Source organism: Nicotiana tomentosiformis, chromosome 3 (genome assembly GCF_000390325.3).
Source record: "Nicotiana tomentosiformis chromosome 3, ASM39032v3, whole genome shotgun sequence".
Taxonomy (NCBI): Eukaryota; Viridiplantae; Streptophyta; class Magnoliopsida; order Solanales; family Solanaceae; genus Nicotiana; species Nicotiana tomentosiformis.
In genome coordinates, this window is record NC_090814.1 from 47,878,960 (window position 1) to 47,897,487 (window position 18,528).

General features: G+C 42.1%; 2 protein-coding genes across 2 annotated transcripts; both read right to left on the reverse strand.

Moving 5' to 3' along the window:
- Positions 1-1,163: 1,163 nt before the first annotated feature.
- Positions 1,164-3,619, reverse strand: LOC138907765 (uncharacterized). The gene is made up of 3 exons (XM_070198375.1): positions 3,086-3,619; positions 1,791-1,928; positions 1,164-1,478 (listed from the first exon to the last, which is right to left on the reverse strand). Exons 1-3 carry the CDS (start codon positions 3,617-3,619, stop codon positions 1,164-1,166), a joined length of 987 nt encoding a protein of 328 aa, XP_070054476.1.
- A 7,846-nt stretch (positions 3,620-11,465) lies between these two features.
- Positions 11,466-11,948, reverse strand: LOC138907766 (uncharacterized). The gene has a single exon (XM_070198376.1). It carries the CDS (start codon positions 11,946-11,948, stop codon positions 11,466-11,468), a length of 483 nt encoding a protein of 160 aa, XP_070054477.1.
- Positions 11,949-18,528: the final 6,580 nt, after the last annotated feature.

Below are 18,528 nucleotides of genomic sequence, written 5' to 3' on the forward strand. Positions count from 1 at the left end.
CGTTACATTCTCCACCTCTTAAATAAATGCTCGTCCTCGAACGAGTTTAGATTCATACCTGAAGTGCTGAATAAGCGTGGATATCTGCTCTGCATGTCCTCCTCGGACTCCCAGGTCGCCTCCTCGACTGGTTGGCCCCTTCATTGAACCTTTACTGCGGAAATCCTCTTGGATGTCAATTGGCAATCCTGTCTAGCAACAATGGCAACTGGCTCCTCCTCATAACCCAAGCTCTTATCAAGTTGAGTAGTGTTGAAGTCTAACACATGTGACAGGTCGACATGATATCTCCGGAGCATAGACACATGAAAAACTGGATGAACCCCTGATAGGCTGGGAGGTAAAGCAAGCTCATAAGCAACCTCCCCAACTCACCTCAATACCTCAAATGGGCCTATAAAACTTGGGCTCAACTTGCCCTTCTTCCCGAATCTCATAATACCCTTCATCGGCGAGACTTTCAAGAGGACCTTCTCGTCTACCATAAATGATACATCACGCGTCTTCTGATCCGCGTAACTCTTATGTCTGGATTGTGCTGTGCGAAGTCGCTCTTGAATCAACTTTACCTTTTCCAAGGCATTCTTTACCAAATCAGTACCATATAACCTAACCTCGCTGGGCTCAAACCACCCGATGGGAGAACGACATCGCCGACCATATAAAGCCTTAAATGGAGCCATCTCTATGCTGGACTGATAACTGTTGTTGTAAGCAAACTCGGCCAACAGCAAGAACTGATCCCACTGTCCCCCAAAGTCAATCACACATGCACTGAGCATGTCCTCCAATATCTGAACTGTCCGCTCTGACTGGCCGTCGGTCTGTGGATGGAATGCTGTGCTGAGCTCTACACGGGTCCCCAACTCACTCTGTACGGCTCTCCAGAAATGTGAAGTGAACTGAGGGCCTCTATCTGATATGATGGAAACAGGCACACCGTGAAACCGAACTATCTCTCTAATATAAATCTGGGCCAATTTCTCTGAAGTATATGTAGTCACAATCGGAATGAAGTGTGCCGACTTGGTCAATCTGTCGACAATGACCCAAACTGCATCAAACTTCCGCAAGGTCCACGGCAATCCAACTACGAAGTCTAAAGTGATGCGCTCCCATTTCCACTCAGGTATAGTCATCTGTTGAAGTAGGCCACCTGGCCTTTAGTGCTCATACTTGACCTGCTGGCAATTTAGACACCTAGCTACATACTCCACTATGTCTTTCTTTTTCCGCCGCCACCAAAAATGCTGTATCAAGTCACGATACATCTTCGTAGCACCTGGATGAATAGAATACCAAGAACTGTGTGCCTCTTCTAGAATCCTCTCCCTCAAGCCATCGACATTAGGAACACATAGACGACCCCGGAGTCGCTGAACACTATCATTGCCAATAGAAACCTCCTTGGCACTACCTAGTAGTACCGTCTCTCTAAGAACTGCCAAATGTGGGTCATCAAACTGCCGAGCCTTGATCTGCCCTAATAGTGAAGACTGGGCAACAACACATGCAAGAACCCGGCTGGGCTCTGAAATATCCAACCTCACAAGTCTGTTAGCCAAGGACTGAATGTCCAAAGCTAATGGCCTCTCCTCCACTGAAATAAATGCCAAGCTACCCATACTCTCTGCCTTCCTGCTTAAGGCATCCGCGACCCCATTTACCTTGCCCGGATGATAAAGAAAGGTGATGTCATAATCCTTCAGTAACTCAAGCCATCTACGCTGCCTCAAATTGAGATCCCTTTGCTTGAACAAATGCTATAAGCTGCGATGATCAGTATAAACCTCACATGACACCCCATACAGATAATGCCTCCATATCTTAAGAGCATGAACAATCGCGACTAACTCCAAATTGTGCACATGATAATTCTTCTCATGAATCTTCAGCTGACGCAAAGCATAAACAATAATTCGCCTCTCCTGTATCAATACACAACCCAAGCCAACGCGTGAAGCATCGCAATACACAATATACATCCCCGAACCGGAAGGCAACACTAAAACTGGTGCTGTAGTCAAGGCTATCTTGAGCTTCTGAAAGCTCGTCTCACAATCATCGGACCAACGAAATGGGGCACCCTTCTGGGTCAATCTAGTCAGAGGTGCTGCAATGGATGAGAAACCCTGCACAAACCGACGATAATAATCTGCTAACCCCAGGAAACTCCTGATCTCAGTCGCCGAAGTGGGATGAGGCCAACTCTGAACTACCTCAATCTTCTTGGTATCCACTTTAATACCCTCTCCTGATACAACATGTCCCAAAATGCCACAGACTCTAGCCAAAACTCACATTTGGAGAACTTAGCATATAGCTCATGTTCTCGCAATGTCTGAAGTACCACTCTCAAGTGTTGCTCGTGCTCCCCGAGGCTACGTGAGTAAATCAAGATGTCATCAATAAATACAATAACAAAGGAATCAATATAAGGCCTGAACACCCGGTTCATCAAATCCATAAACGCTTTTGAGGCATTAGTCAAGCCGAAGGACATCACTAGAAACTCATAATGACCATATTTGGTACGGAAGGCAGTCTTCATAACATTTGAGTCCCGAATCTTCAACTGATGGTACCCTGATCTCAAGTCGATCTTAGAAAACACCTTAGCACCCTACAACTGGTCAAACAAATCATCGATACGCGGAAACGGGTACTTGTTCTTGATGGTAACCTTGTTCAACTGGCGGTAATCAATGCACATCCGCATAGTCCCATCTTTCTTCTTTACAAATAACACTGGCGCACCCTAAGGTGATACACTGGGTCTCACAAACCCCTTTGCTAACAACTCCTCAAGCTGCTCCTTCAATTCTTTCGGAGCCATACAGTATGGTGGGATAGATATAGGCTGGGTGCCTGGAGCCAAATCAATACAGAAATCAATATCACGATCTGGCGGCATGCCTGGAAGGTTAGAAGGAAACACATCGGCGAACTCTCGGACTACTGGCACTGAATCAATCGTTGGAGACTCTGCGGTGGTGTCCCGAACATAAGCTAGATAAGCCAAACAACCCTTCTCGACCATATATCGAGCCTTCAAAAAAGAGATGACCCGACTAACTGTACTAACCGAGGAACCCTTCCACTCCAATTTTGGTAATTCTGGCATCGCTAAGGTAATAGTCTTGGCATGGAAATCAAGAATGGCGTGATATGGAGATAACCAGCCCATGACTAGGATGACCTCAAAGTCAATCATATCAAGCAATAGAAGGTCCGCTCTAGTCTCGTAACCACATAACCTGACCATAAAGGACCGGTAGACCCGATCCTTAATCACAGAATTGCCCACAGGAGTGGACACATAAACAGTAGTACCCAAGGACTCACGAGGAATATCCAAAAATTGAGCAAACAGAGATGACATATATGAATAGGTAGACCCTGGATCAAATAATACCAAAGCATTCCTATCGCATACAGAAATAGTACCTGTGATCACGGCATCTGAGGCCAATGCATCTGGTCTGGCCGAAAACGCATAGAATCTGGCTGGAGCGCCGGCGGGCTGGCCCCCGCCTGACTGAACCGTAGTTGACTGGCCTTCCCCTACCTGGCCTCTACCTCTAGGACGGCCCCTACCAGCCTGCCCTCCTGAAATCATGGGTTACTGGCCCTACTGCACTGCCTTGCCCCGAAGCCTAGGGCAGAATCTCCTCATGTGATTGAGATCTCCGCACTCGAAACAACCTCTCAGTGCGGCGATCTGCTGCCCTGATGTCTGACCCTAATGGCCTGTCGACCTACTGGAAGAAGCCTGAATAGCCGGTGGACGGTATGAACTCTCCGGCATGGCACTGAAATAGGAGTTGGAAGAACCCTGGTGACCTGAGTACCCACTGGAAGAACCCTGGATGACTGGTGGGCGATAAGAACTCTCTGTCATGGCGCTGAAATAGGGGCGCGCTGGAGCACCTCGAGGAGGTGGTGGTGATGAATATGGGGTCCTTCTAGGCTGACCCAAACTGTCCTATGCCCTTAGCCGGGGCACCTCTAAACTCTCCAGAGAAACGGGCCCTCTTGTCCTGCTGCATCTGCTCTCTCCCCCTCTGATGGTAGCCCTCAATCCTCCGAGCAATCTCCACTACCAGCTGATAAGAAGTCCCCATCTCGACCTCTCGGGCCATATTGGCCCTAATACTGGAGTGCAGCCCCGCAACAAACCTCCACACTCTCTCTGCGTCTGTAGGAAGTATCATAAGTGCATGGCGAGACAACTCAGAAAACCTCGCCTCATAGTCGGTCACTGACATCTGACCCTGGTCAAGCTGCTCAAACTGATACCGCAACTCTTCCCTCTCAGAGGGTGGAATATACCTATCCAGGAAAAGCTGTATGAACTGGCTCCAAGTCATGGGAGGAGAACCCGCTGGTCTGCCAAGAAGATAAAACTACCACCATTTACGGGCCCTGCCCTCCAGCTGGAAAGTAGTGAAGTCAACCCCATGAGACTCCAGTATCCTCATATTGTGCAGTCTGTCCTTGCACCTATCAATGAAATCCTAGGCATCCTCATGACGCTCGCCTCCGAAGACATGAGGGTGTAACCTAGTCCATCTATCCAATAACTTCTGCGGATCGCCGTCTGCAGTTGGTCTAGGCTCAGGTGCCACTGCTGCAACTGGCTGGGCCCTGTCCGTGGGTAATATACCCGGAGTCTGATACACTACAGCTGCATGCCCGGGAGCCTGAGCAGTAGGGGTCTGTGCTCCCCCTCCCGCCTGAGATGTGGCTGGATCTGCTGGAAATAAACCAGCCTGGGTTATAGAATCCATAAACCGTAGCATACGGCCCATGACCTCCTGAAAGCCCGGTGCTGTCATGAAATCTACTGTGGTTGGCCCTGCGGCAGGCACCTCGCCCTGCTCCTCAATAATGGGATCCTCCACTGGATCCGCTGGTGGTGCTACCGGGGCAGCTCTGAGATGCCCTCGTCCCCTACCTCGGGTCGGTGCCCTCCCCCGGCCTTTGTCTCGGCCTCTAGCAATGGGGGTAGCATCTCCTCCCGGGTCTGGAACATCCGTTGTATGCCTCCTCACCATCTGTGAGAGAATAGAAGAAGGAAATGTAGTATACCATCAATTGCGCGATAGGAGATGAATAATGAGTAGTTTTCCTAACACCCCATAGCCTCTCGCACCGATCCGCAAGACCCTACTAGGCCTGCCCATAACTTGTGAGACCCGCGTGAACCTAGTGCTCTAATACCATGTTGTCATGACCCAACTCCATGTCAGGCCGTGATGGCGTCCAGCACCGTTGCTGGACAAGCCAACAGTGAACAACTTAGTGATTTCTCATTTTTGTTTATTAAGCAATTCCAATATTTAGCTTTACTTACATTTAAAGCATTTGATAAATAAAGGATTTTTAAGGCAAACAAACGGAAACATCTAAAAGCAGTTATAACTATTGAATTACAACCAAAAAATCAAAGTCTACTAATACATGCCAAGATCTGGTGTCACAAGTATGTGGGCAACTAGTAGAATATACAAAAGATGACTATCCTACTATCTGAAACAGAATAGACAGATAAAAATAAAAGAAAAACTCTGGCATACTGCTGAACGGCTTAGAAGGGGCAGCTCACCGTAAAGTCTCAGTCCAAGATCAGGTATGCGCGCCGGGCGGGTAACTAGATGCACCAGCCTCAGATCCTATACAATTAAGTACAGAAGCGTAGTATGAGTACATAAATTATATGTACCCAGTAAGTATCCCGCCTAACCTCGAAGAAGTAGTGACGAGGGGTCGACTGGACACTTACTAGGGCCAATAATAATGTAATTAAAGTGTTATGCTAAGTATAAATATCATGAATAATTCTGACAGTTCAATAACAGGAAGAGATAAGTACTTCTTTCATAAATTTAAAATTTCAATTTCGGTCATATCATTTAACCGCTTACATTTAAAGGCATTTAAGCAGTATAAATCACGAAGAGTTCCAAATAATTAACATGAGCAATTATGCCGAGATCGTACGACCCGATCCAATAAAATATTTAAACTGTGCATTGCCGGAGGGTCGAACGACGCGAACCATAGATGCATCTATTTACTACCGAGGCGCTTGACCTGATCCACAAATAACAATTATTTTCAAGAAAATACAAGTTTCTCATTTACAGTCAAGTATCTCATACAAACCTTCAAGTAAGTGAATTTAACCTTATACAATTCTTTTATCGATTTCTGTCATGACTAAGCGATTATATTAGCAAGTAAGGGAACAAACATTTTAAGTATAGCGTGATACGGGTCCTAACCTACCCGAACAATAGCATAATAGTAGCTACGTACGGACTCTCGTCACCTCGTACGTACATAGCCCCCACAATTAGGTACAACCATTTGTTTAATTCACCTATGGGGTTAATTCCCTCTTACAAGGTTAGAAAGGAGACTTACCTCGTCTCAAAGCCTACTTCCCAATTCAAGAACGCGCTCAAACCTCCAAATTTGATACCAAACAACTCGAAACTAGTCAAACATTACATAAACTAATCAATCTATGCTCAAAAGTTCATAATTCCACCATTTAAGTAATTATCCAACCTAAGTTGCAAGATTCCTAAAATTCACCCTCGGGCCCACATGCTCGGATTCCGAAAATTTTTAAAGAAAGTTGTTACCCATAACATTAGGAACATAAATATAAGATTTTTACTAAATTCCATAACAAATTTTGTGGTTAAATCTCATTTTTATCAAAAACCTAGGTTTTCACCTAAACCCAAGATTTTCACTAATTTACATGTTATAACCTACCCATAAACTATGTATTTAACTCACATTGTGTAGAAATTACTTACCTCAAAGTGCTAAGTGAAATCCCCTCTCTAAGAGCTCCAAGAATCGCCCAACAAATGGAAGAAATGAGCTAAAATAGCCTAAGTCCCATTTTTAAAAAAGGTTTCTGCCCAGGTCTGCCTTCTTCGCGATCGCGGAAGAGGCCTCGCGATCTCGAGGGTAAATAGCCCAGGCCCAGGAAAATTTACCCATCGCAAATGCGACAGGAGCAATGCGAACGCGGAGGCTCGCTTGGCCTACTCTACGTGAACGTGAGGGCTTCTTCGCGAACGCAAAGAACGAACAACGGCCACCCAGCTCAGCCTCTTCTATGCGAACGCGGGCCAGGTCATATGAACGCGAAGGCTAGAGGACCCAGACCTCCGCAAATACGGTCCTGCGCATATGAACGCGAAGGGCAAAATCTCCCCAGCCCACAGTATCCCAAATCCTTCATCGCGAACGCGAGGGTCTGACCGCGTTCGCGAAGAAGGAAACCAAAAGTAGAAATCTGGTGTGTTTCAACTCAACTCTGGGCGGTCCGAAACGCACCCGAGCCCCTTGGGACCCCGTCCAACTACTCCAACAAGTTTATAAACATAATACGGACTTGCTTGAACTCTCGAAAAGCGTAAAACAACAACAAAACCAAGAATCACACCCTAAAACCAAATTGAATCAAACTTTGAACTTCAAGTTTCTAAATCGTTCCGAACGCGTCGAATCATACTTAGACTACTCGGATTGATACCAAATTTTGCGTGCAAGCCTTAAATGACATTATGGAACTATTCCCGGTCTTGAAATTCTATTCAGCTCGATATCACCAAAACCTACTCCAAACCAAATTTAAAGAACTTCAAAAACCTTCAAGAACCAACTTTCACTATTAGGCGCCGAAACGCTCACGGGTCACCCAAAACCCGATCCGAACATACGCCAAAGTCCGAAATTATCATACAAACCTGTTGGAACCGTCAAATCCCGATTCCGAGGTCGTTTACTAAAAATGTTGACCAAAGTCAAACTTGGCCTTTCAAGCCAACCTTAAGGAACTAAGTGTTCCAATTTCAACCCAAACTCTTCTAAATCCCGAACCAACCATCCCCGCAAGTCATAAATCAGTAAAAGCAAGTATGAGAAGTCTTATTTAGCGGAACGGGATTCTGGAAAGCAAAATGACCGGCCGGGTCATTATAGGTATCTTCGTCCGAATATCACTAATTTTACTACTAGTTAAATAATTTAAAAAAATAGGGTACAAATTAATTGGTGGCATAAAATAGGAGATGGCATGCAATTCACCCCATCTTAATTCACGACTTATTTTGCGGTCCGTGACTCAAGGCTGCCTCGGGCCTTAATTTCTTCCTTGTAAACTTTTATTTAAGTATATTGTGGACTTTAAAATTTTGATTCCAAGTTTTTTAAGATACTCCAAACCCATGATAATTGGGAGACTCCTTCTAAGTCCTTGCTGGCAACTTTCCGTTACATCAACGCTCATTTTTTTAAAGAATGAAGAATCCAATCTCATTTTTCTGTTCTTACTAGCCTTACATCCGGTCTAAGAGATAGAAAGTCTCAACTCTTAAACTCCCTGGGTGGGGGTAAACTTTCTGTCAGATCAGCACGTTTCATTTATAATAGTCGTAATGAATAGTAGTTTCAATACTTAAGAAAGCAGATTTGATTTGGCACCTGATTCATTCGTCAGAGCTTTTCTATAGTAGTCGTGACTAATAGCCATCAGCTATGTGCTTGTTGTTAAGGTTGAACCACGAAGACAATGTTTAAGACAAGGATAAAAGAGGTCGTACATATAATAAACTCCTCTCATTGTGAAAAGAATGAGTTTATAGATGTCACAGATCCCAAAATACCTCCTTTAGGATCGTAATGGTATTTAGTACCTATGACTAGGTAAGTCGATCACATAACAAGATCAACAGAATCAAACACAAACTTAAATAATAATGAAAGCTTAAAAGTGCTTTAATATAATCAAAGGCGGAAATACAAGTCACATAAATCCCAAAATCGATGCTACCGAGTCATAAACTCTACAGAGAATACACGGGAAATCTCAAAAAATACAATATTATTTGGAAATACAATAAACAGTAGTAAAAAAATCAACAGAAGGTGACTCCGAGGCCTGCGAGCAGATGACAGGTATACCTTGAAGTCTCCTCAGCAATCTCAAATCAGCTCACTAACGACCGACACACTCAGAGGTACCTCACATTCAGAGGTACCTGAATCTGTACAAAAATATACATAAGCGTAATATAAGTATACCACAAACGGTACCCAATAAATATCAAGACTAACCTCGATGGAGTAGAGACAAGGTTCAAGTCAAGACACTCTCTAGACATAAAACCTGTGCAGAATATCAATATAAAGGTGACAACGGAAGCAAAATTAATAAATGGCAACAAGGAGTAAACATGTGATAACACATCAAATTACCCCAAACACAGTTAAAATACAAGTGAATCAATTAAGGAAAATAATGACAATTCAAATCTTCAAACAATTCCAACAAAAGATTTACAACAAGAATCACACTCAAGTACCACACATCGTAATCACAAATCAAAAGTCACCCTTATGATGCCGCGTGAGCTTCACATTTAAAAATATTTTTTCGAAATAGCTTCACGCGCATAAGTCTCCTTATCTCTCTCCGTTTGCTTCATAATGAAGTATTTCCCCTTACTAGCAACACACACATAAGCCCCCTTATCTCGCTGCATGCACATCAATATACACACCACCCTTATTCCACCGCATACACATCTCATCACAACAAAATAATAATAATCACATGCAACTCACGTACACATATGCTACAACATCACCACAATAACAATACCAATGTCACAATAATATATAGCCCACTGCTCACTAACAATGTGTACAAGAATCATAATAATAATATAAGGGTGTGGGGAGTGAACAACAAAATAAAATTATGTTTCATATAACAAACAACTACCCCAAATAAAGACATATTAATAGCCTAGGGTCTAATGCGGTCATAACCAACACATACGCCCGTGTACATACTCGTCTATTTATGTACACATTATTTCACACAACACAAATATTGCAAAGTAGACCAAATTCTTAAAGAAATTTTTTTCACACAAAGTTAGGCAATATACTTACCTCAATCAAACTAAATCAATACTTTAATAACTCTTCTCACGTGCATCAACTTCCGGACGGCCCGAATCTAGCCAAAATAACTTATTATAAAAAATAAAAGCCATAGAAAATGATTCTGAATAATAAAGTTTCGATCTTTAACTAAAATTAAAAAGTCAACCCCGGGACCGCACCCCGAAACCCGACAAAACTCACAAAGTATGAACACACATTCAAATACGAGTCCATCCATATCAATTTCATCCAATTCTGACCTCAAATCATCAATTTATATTTTAAAACATTTTTACTAAAAACTCAAATTTCTTCAATTTGATTCATCAAACAATCACTAATTTCAAGGTTGGAATCATGAAATATAAGCACATCTGAGTCAAAAATACTTACCCCAATCCAAATCGTAAAACTCCACTCCAAAATCATCAAAATCCGAGATCTCTAACTCAAATTGTGATAAATAAAATTAAACTGCTCATTCAAGATATTTCTGCCCCGCCTTTCCGCTTCTGCCTCAATCTTTTTAAGATCCACCTTAATCCTCTCATTGGATACCACGTGGCCTAAGAATACCACCGAATCAAGCCAGAACTCACACTTGGAGAATTTAGCATATAGCTTCTTCTCCCTCAAAGTCTGGAGCACGGTCCTCAAGTACTGCTCATGATCCTCCCAGCTGCGAGAATACACCAATATATTGTTTATGAACACGATGACGAAGGAATCAAGATATGGCTGGAACACGTTATTCATCAAGTGCACAAAGGCTGCTGGGGCATTTGTTAGCCCAAAAGACATCACTAAAAACTCATGGTGACCATAGTGGGTCCTGAAAGCCGTATTCGAAATATCTAAAGCATGGATCTTCAACTGATAGTACCCCGATCTCAAATCAATATTTGAGAATACCCTAGCACCCTGAAGCGGATCAAACAAATCATCAATACGCGGTAGTAGGTACTTGTTCTTGATAGTTACCTTGTTCAACTGCCTATAGTCAATACACATCCTTATGGAACCGTCTTTCTTCTTCACAAATATAACTGGAGCACCCCACGGCGAAACACGCGGTCTAATGAAACCCTTATCAAGCAGCTTCTGAAGTTGTTCCTTAAATTCCTTCAACCCTACTAGTTTCATATGATATAGTGGAATAGAGATGGGTTGAGTGGTCATCACCAAGTCAATACCAAAATCAATATCCCTATCGGGTGGCATTCCCAGTAGGTCTACTGGAAATGCATATGGAAAATCTCTCACTACCGGAACTGACTCAACAGTAGGAGTATCAGCACTAACATCACTCTCAAAGGCCGAGTATGCCAAGCATCCTTTTTCAACCATCTGTTGTGCCTTTAGGAAAGACACCACCATGCTAGGAACATGACCCAATAAACCTCTCCACTCCAACCTTGGAAATCTCGGCATCGCCACATCACGATCTTAGCATGATAATCAAGATTAGCATAATATGGTGACAATCAATCCATGCCTAAAATCACGTCAAAATTCACAATATTGAGTAACAGAAGGTCAACCTTAGTCTTATAACCCCCGATAATGACCAAACATGAACGATAAACGCGGTCTACCACAATAGAATCTCCGATAGCCATAGACACATAAACAAGGGTACTCAAAGAATCACGAGATATATCCAAATATGAAGCAAAATAGGAGGACGCATACAAATAAGTGAAACCTGGATCAAATAAAACTGATGCATCCCTATGACAGATCGGAACAATGCCTGTGATGACAGCATCTAATGCAACAACCTCAGTCTTACCAGGGAAAGCATAACAACGAGCATGGCCTCCCTCTCTAGGACGATATCTACCCGCATGTCCTCCACCCCTAGTTGGTTGTGCAGGTGGAGTAGCAATTGGAGTAGAAACCATAGCCTGAGTACCATGCATAGGTCCACCCCTCCTAAATCTGGGAAAATACCTCACCATATGCATTGTATCACCAAACTCAAAACAACCTCTCTACGGACGTGGCTGCTGAAACTGAGTCTGACCCGAACGGCTAGAATAACCACTATAGGAACCCCATGTAGGACGTGCACCGGAAGATGGCTATCTGAAATGGGTACTCTGAGGTCCCTGAGTAGTTGGAGCATTGCGAGTAACCTGAAGTGCAAAATGAACTGGTCGACTGATAAAACCTCTGCCATGACGAGCTAAAACTACAGAACGAGTACCACTGAACCCTCTAAGGTCTCGAGACCTCTTGGCCTCCCTATCCGCTCTCTCCTGGTCGTGTATACGCTCCAACCTCCTAGCGATCTCTACAACCTGCTAAAATGGAGTATCAGTCTCCAACTCCCGTGCCATCCCGAATTTGAGACTATGACTGAGCCCCTCAATAAATTTGCGTACTCTCTCTGACTGTAGAAATCAAAGCATGTGCATGAAGAGATAACTCACTAAACCTCATGTCATACTCGGACACCGTCATAGTACCCTAGCGCAACTACTCGAACTCGGTGCGCAACGCATCTTTGAGAATCCGTGGAACAAACTCCTCTAAAAATAGATCAGTAAACTGAGCCCAAGTAAGAGGCACTGCATCAGCGGGCCTACTCTCCTTATAAGCCTGCCACCATCTATATGCCGATCCCGTCAGCTGGAAAGTAGTAAGGTTGACCCTGCTCACCTACACTATGCCCATAATGTGCAGAATACAGTGACACTGGTCTAAAAAAACCCTATGCATCCTCAGAATTTGCGCCACTGAATGTAGGAGGAAAATAATTCTTGAACCTCTCTAGCCTCTTCTCCTCCTCCTCTGATGCCACTAGACTGACCTCACATTGAACCGCGATTACAGGTTGTACCGGCATAACACCTAGAGCCTGATCAACATGAACCCTCTACTCTGGAGTACGGGCGTCAGGAGTCAGAGCTCCTCCCCCATCCTGAGAAGTTGTTGGCGCAACTGGGATCAATCCTGCATGAGCCAAGGTACCAAACATGCTCAGAAAATGTGTCAAGGTATTCTGAAGTCCAGGGTAGAAACAGGCGTCTTAGGCGCCTACTCCCCAATCAGAGCTATTGTTGGCTCCTCAGCTACTGCTCTGGCAGGTGCTTTAGCTGTAGCACGTGTCCTTCTTTGGCCTCTACCTCGACCCTGGCCTCTCATAGATATAGCAGGGAGCGTGGGTGTCTGCTCAGCTGACCCGGTAGTACGCGTCCTCACCATCTGTGAGAGAATAGAAAGATAAAAGCTTAAACTCCAAAATCAATAAATCCGCACGATAAGGAATGAAATAAGTAAAATTTCCTAATAATTTCGCAGCCTCTCGAAGATAAGTACAAAAGTCTCTATACCAATCTGTAAGAATCTACTAAACTTGCTTATGACTCGTAGAACCTACGACCTTAGAGCTCTGATACCAACTTGTCACGATCCAAAATCCCACATTTAGGATCGTGATGGCACCTAGTACCTAGGACTAGGTACGCCTATCACTTAGCAAGATCAACAAAATCAAACACCAACTTAAATAATAATGAAAGTTGAAAAGTGCTTTAATATAAGCTAAGGCGGAAATACAAAAGTCACATAAATCCCAAAACCGGTGCTACCAAGTCATAAGCTCTCTAGGGAGTACATGTGAAATCTCAAAACAATACAATACTGTTTGAAAATATAATAAATAATAGTAAGAAAAATCAGTAGAAGGTGACTCCGATGCCTGCGAGCAGATGGCAGGCATACCTTGAATTCTCCTCAGCAATCTCTAATCCGCTCACTAACGACCGACACGCTCAAGAGGTACATAGATCTGCACAAAAATATGCAAAAGCATAGAATGAGTACACCACAAATGGTTTTCCAGTAAGTATCAAGATTAACCTCGGGGAATTAGTTACGAGGTTCATGCCAAGATACTCACTAGACATAAAACTTATGCAGAATATAAATATAAAGGTGAAAATGAAAGCAAAATCAATAAATGGAAAAAAGGAGTAAACATGTGATATCACAACATATTAACCCAAACGCAGTTAAAATACAAGTGAATCGATTAAGAAAAACAATGACAGTTCAAATTCCTCAAACCGTTCCAACACAAGATTTACAATAAGAATCACGCCGAGGTACCACACCTCATAATCACAAATCACCCTTAAAACACCGCGTGAGCTTCACATTAAAAAATATTTTTCCGAAATAGCTTCACGCGCATAAGCCCCCTATCTCGCCAAGTGTGCTTCATAATGAAGTATTTCCCCTTACAAGCAATACGCGCATAAGCCCCTTTATCTCGTCACATGCGCATCAATAAACACATCACCCTTATTCTTCCGCATGCGCATCTCATCACAATACAACAATAACAATCACGCATACCTCACGTACACATGTGCAACAACATCACCATAATAACAATACCAATGCCACAACAAGATATAGCCCACAGATCACCAACTCCAAATCAAGGCATATTAATATCCTAAGATCTAATCTGGTCACAACCAACACATACACTCGTGTACACACTCGTCACCTTATGTACACGTTATTTCACATAGCATAAATATTGCAAAGTAGACCAAATCTTAAGGAAAATTTCTCCCACTCAATGTTAAGCAAGATACTTACCTCAATCAAGCTAAATCAATCCTCTAATAAGCCCTTCTTGCATGAATCAACCTCCAAACGACTCAAATCTAGCCAAAATAACTTAATACCATAAATAAAAATCATAGAAAATGATTCTGAATAATAAAGCTTCGATCTTTAACTAAAATCAAAATGTCAATCACTGGCCCGTACCCCGAAACTCAACAAAATTCACTGATTCCGAATACCCATTCAAATACGAGTACATTCATACCAATTTCATCCAATTTTGACCTGAAATTGATCCTCAAATCATCAATTTATGATTTAAAAAAGTTGTTATTAAATTCCCAATTTCTTCAATTTGATTCATCAAACAATCACTAACTTCAAGGTTGGAATCATAAAATTTAAACAAATCCAAGTCAAAAATACTTATCCCAATCCAAATCATGAAAATCACCTCCAAAACCGCCCAAATCCGAGCTTTCTAACTTAAAGTGTGATAAATAAAATTAAATCCCTTGTTCAAGATATTTCTGCCCAGCTTTTCCACTTTTGCGGTCCCTCGGTCGCATCTGCAATGCCACATCTGCGGAAAATTTATCGCAGATGCGAACTCCCCTTAATTCCCAAAATTTCGCTTATGCGGACCAAATATTGCTTCTGTGATCGCGCTTCTGCGCACACACTGTCGCATCTGCGAAAATCCTTGAGCTCGACCAAACACCACATCTGCGGTCCCATGTCCGCTTTTGCGGACTCGCACCTGTGAACCAATGTCGCAGGTGCAAAAACACTAGAACTGAGCTACCAAATCCATTCTAAATGATCTGAATCCCATCCTAATCTCACCCGAGGCCCCCGGGACCCCGTCCAACCATACAAACCAGTCCCAAAATATAACCTGAGCCTACTCGAGGCCTCAAATCACATCAACAATATCAAAACTATGAATTACACCTCAATTCAAGCTAATGAACTAATGAACCTTTCAATTTCCTAAAACCCAAGCCGAATCATATCAGATCAACTTTGAATGACCTCAAATTTAGCATGCAAGTCCCAAATGAAACAACGGACCTATACCAACTCCTGAAACCACGATCTGAACCCAATATAAACAAAACCAACCCTCGGTCAAACCTATCAACCATCCAAACCTTCAAGTTTCCAACTTTCTCCAATTCAAGCCAAAACAACCTAGGAACCTCCAAAGCTAAATTCGGACAAATGCCTCAGTCCAAAATTACCATACAAAGCTATTGGAACCATTAAAATACTATTATGGAGCCATCTACACAAAATTCAAACTCTGGTCAACTCTTACAACTTAAGCCTCCAACCAAGGGATTAAGTATCCTAAGTCAATCCAAAACTCTCCGAAAACCAAACCAACCAACCCCGCAAGTCACGTAATTATAAATACACATATGTAAAGCATTAAATAGGAAAAATATGGTTAAAATACTCAAAATAACTGACTGAATCATTACAATATAACTTAAGAAATTCAAAGTTTTTGGGGTGATAATAAAAGGGAAGGTAGGTAGTGAGCCAATTAAGTGTTTTTCTCTCTTGTTTCAGGTAAGAGGGGGACTTATTCTATGATAAACAAATGACTTCAAACAAGAATCCTAGGACATCCAAAAGAGGTGAACTTGAGAAGAGAAGTACGAGTAAGCGTTCACATACTCGTATTGTGACCTTAAATGGCTTCTCACACTCTACTAAACAGAATTAGTGGACATTGAGCAATGTCCTCCTCCCGACATCCCTCTAGTGGGGGAACTACAATAGCGGTTATTTCTCTTTAGAAGGAATCTTCTCTTTCTCATACAAGTATCCCCTTAGCGAAAACATTCAATAACCTAAGTTTCGGGTATAAGAAAACTCTTCGCGTAAATACACGCCTAAGAATTTACTTGGCTCCTTTTTTAATTCTAAATGAAGCCTTACAGACGAACTATAGACGGGGTGTGGAGTTCTGGAACCCTATATAAGGGGCTAGCACGCAATGGCTTTCTCTAGAGGGGTGAAAGGCCAACCAATATCAAATATAGCGATTTTTCATAAAATCTATTTTAGTAGATCGTATGATGTCGATGGCCGAGGTAGAGCACAATCAATTCCTCCATTTAAGTGGTTTTCACTTCTTTTTATTCTTGTTTCTAACTCCTCCCAGGTAGTTTCCAATGTTTGGCACTTCTTATTCTTCATGGGTGCAACATCAAGGTGCATTCTAGATCTTACGTGAGACGAGTGTTTTTCTCACTCAATGACGTGACATCTTTCAATCATTTATTCTGTACCTTTAGACACGACGCCCTTTCTTCTTATCATTTACTGCAGTTGGTCTCAAACAACTAGAACTATTTTATCGAATTTTAGGTAAATATAACAAAAGTACATAATAGAGGAAGAAGAGGTATTCATTTCCAATGCCTTTTTGTTTTGTTTCTCGGTTGAAAAGAGATGTCTTGAGCAATCTTTCTGCGCCGCCAGCGGCCTCAACTCAAAGGCACAATGGGGGTAGTACGAGGTGTGACTGATAGCCGGTTCGGTCGGTCATGGGGCTTCTCTCTGCCAAGAATTGAGCTCATCGGTGAGTGATCATTTGCTATCTGGTTAAAAAATGATAGCCATTTTTCAAATAGGACGATGTCAAACCTTTAGGTTATTTAAGTAGGTTGGGTGACAAATCGACCACTCAAATATTTCGGGATATAATTCGTCTTGAATTTGGACATTGCAAAATAAAGAAGGAACATGCATTAGTAAAGGCCCTTAACCAAGTGTTTCTAAAATACGTAACAGAGTGAATACTGTTATAACCAAGTATCATAAATTAACAAGTATTGTATTTTCAATAAAGCATCATATATTTGGCTACAAAAGAAGAGGATATGTAATTAAATTTAAATAGAAGGTTTTGTTTTTCAAAACAGGAAAGAGCTCGAAAGTTTGTGAGCTGTGTGCACTCACTTATCTCGAGAAAGCAAAACGAAACAGGGGTTAAAACTTTAAAAGTTTCTTTTATATATATATAAAAGAGGAGATGAGTTGGCACATCTATTTGGCTAAGAGTATTATTTATCTACACTTCTTCCTTTTTTTTTTGCTATTATCCTTTTTCCCTATTTATGTACTATTTCAAAAAAGACCATAAGTCTCTTCTTTAAGAAATTCCAACAGTCACTTATTTAGAAATCCAAAAATCACCTCCTTTCACTCTTCTTCTCCACCTCTTCAGTTACATATTAACATAATGAGCTTATTTATTTCTAATAGTGAAATGTAATAAAAAGTTGAAACTGTTATCCAAAACTTATTGCAATCAATATCAACTTACAGGGTATAAACGTTAGCTAGGGGAGCACAAGATCTGAAGGTAATTGAATGAAGAAAATTCTTGCATAGATAGTATAGTTAATTCTAGACCGATCATTGCAAGAGAAACTTAACTTCTGGGGTAAACGAATTCATTTATCATTAAGCTTTTTGAAGATGTATGTTACTTCCTAAATGATTCTGTCACGACCCAAAATTCAACTAGTCGTGATTGCACTTAATTCAACCCGCTAGGTAAGCCTGTATACAGTTAAAATCGGCCCCACCCGATTTTACTATTTGACCGAGACCGGGAGTTTGCATCGAAGGATGGCCTCGTAACTGAATAGGCCATATCACGAGGATAAGGTACCGAGTTCAGAACCAAGGTACATGCCAAGATCGAGGCTAGTAGCGATCGAAGCCAAACAAGACAGACATTGAGCAAGATCGAAGATAGCACAATAACATAAACGTGAGATATCTGTGACTGGTCGAGGATCACGGTGTAAACCTCGGTGACTGGTCGAGAATCATGGCGTAAATCTCGGAACAGATCAAATCAGAAACGGTTAATTAGTTAATCATGAGATTTCCTTCTGTAATTAGAGTTATACCATAAGTAGAACTCATCTACTG

What these genes read in the sequence shown, in the direction of transcription:
- LOC138907765 (XM_070198375.1), bottom strand. Translation starts at nt 3,619, where the DNA reads ATGATTTCAGGAGGGCAGGCTGGTAGGGGCCGTCCTAGAGGTAGAGGC. An exon ending in TGGAGTGGAAGGGTTCCTCG is followed by an intron (nt 1,929 to 3,085) that starts GTTAGTACAGTT and finishes GTATTGATACAG; the next exon opens with GAGAGGCGAATTATTGTTTA. An exon ending in TGTATGGGGTGTCATGTGAG is followed by an intron (nt 1,479 to 1,790) that starts GTTTATACTGAT and finishes CTATTAGGGCAG; the next exon opens with ATCAAGGCTCGGCAGTTTGA.
- LOC138907766 (XM_070198376.1), bottom strand. Translation starts at nt 11,948, where the DNA reads ATGCATATGGTGAGGTATTTTCCCAGATTTAGGAGGGGTGGACCTATG.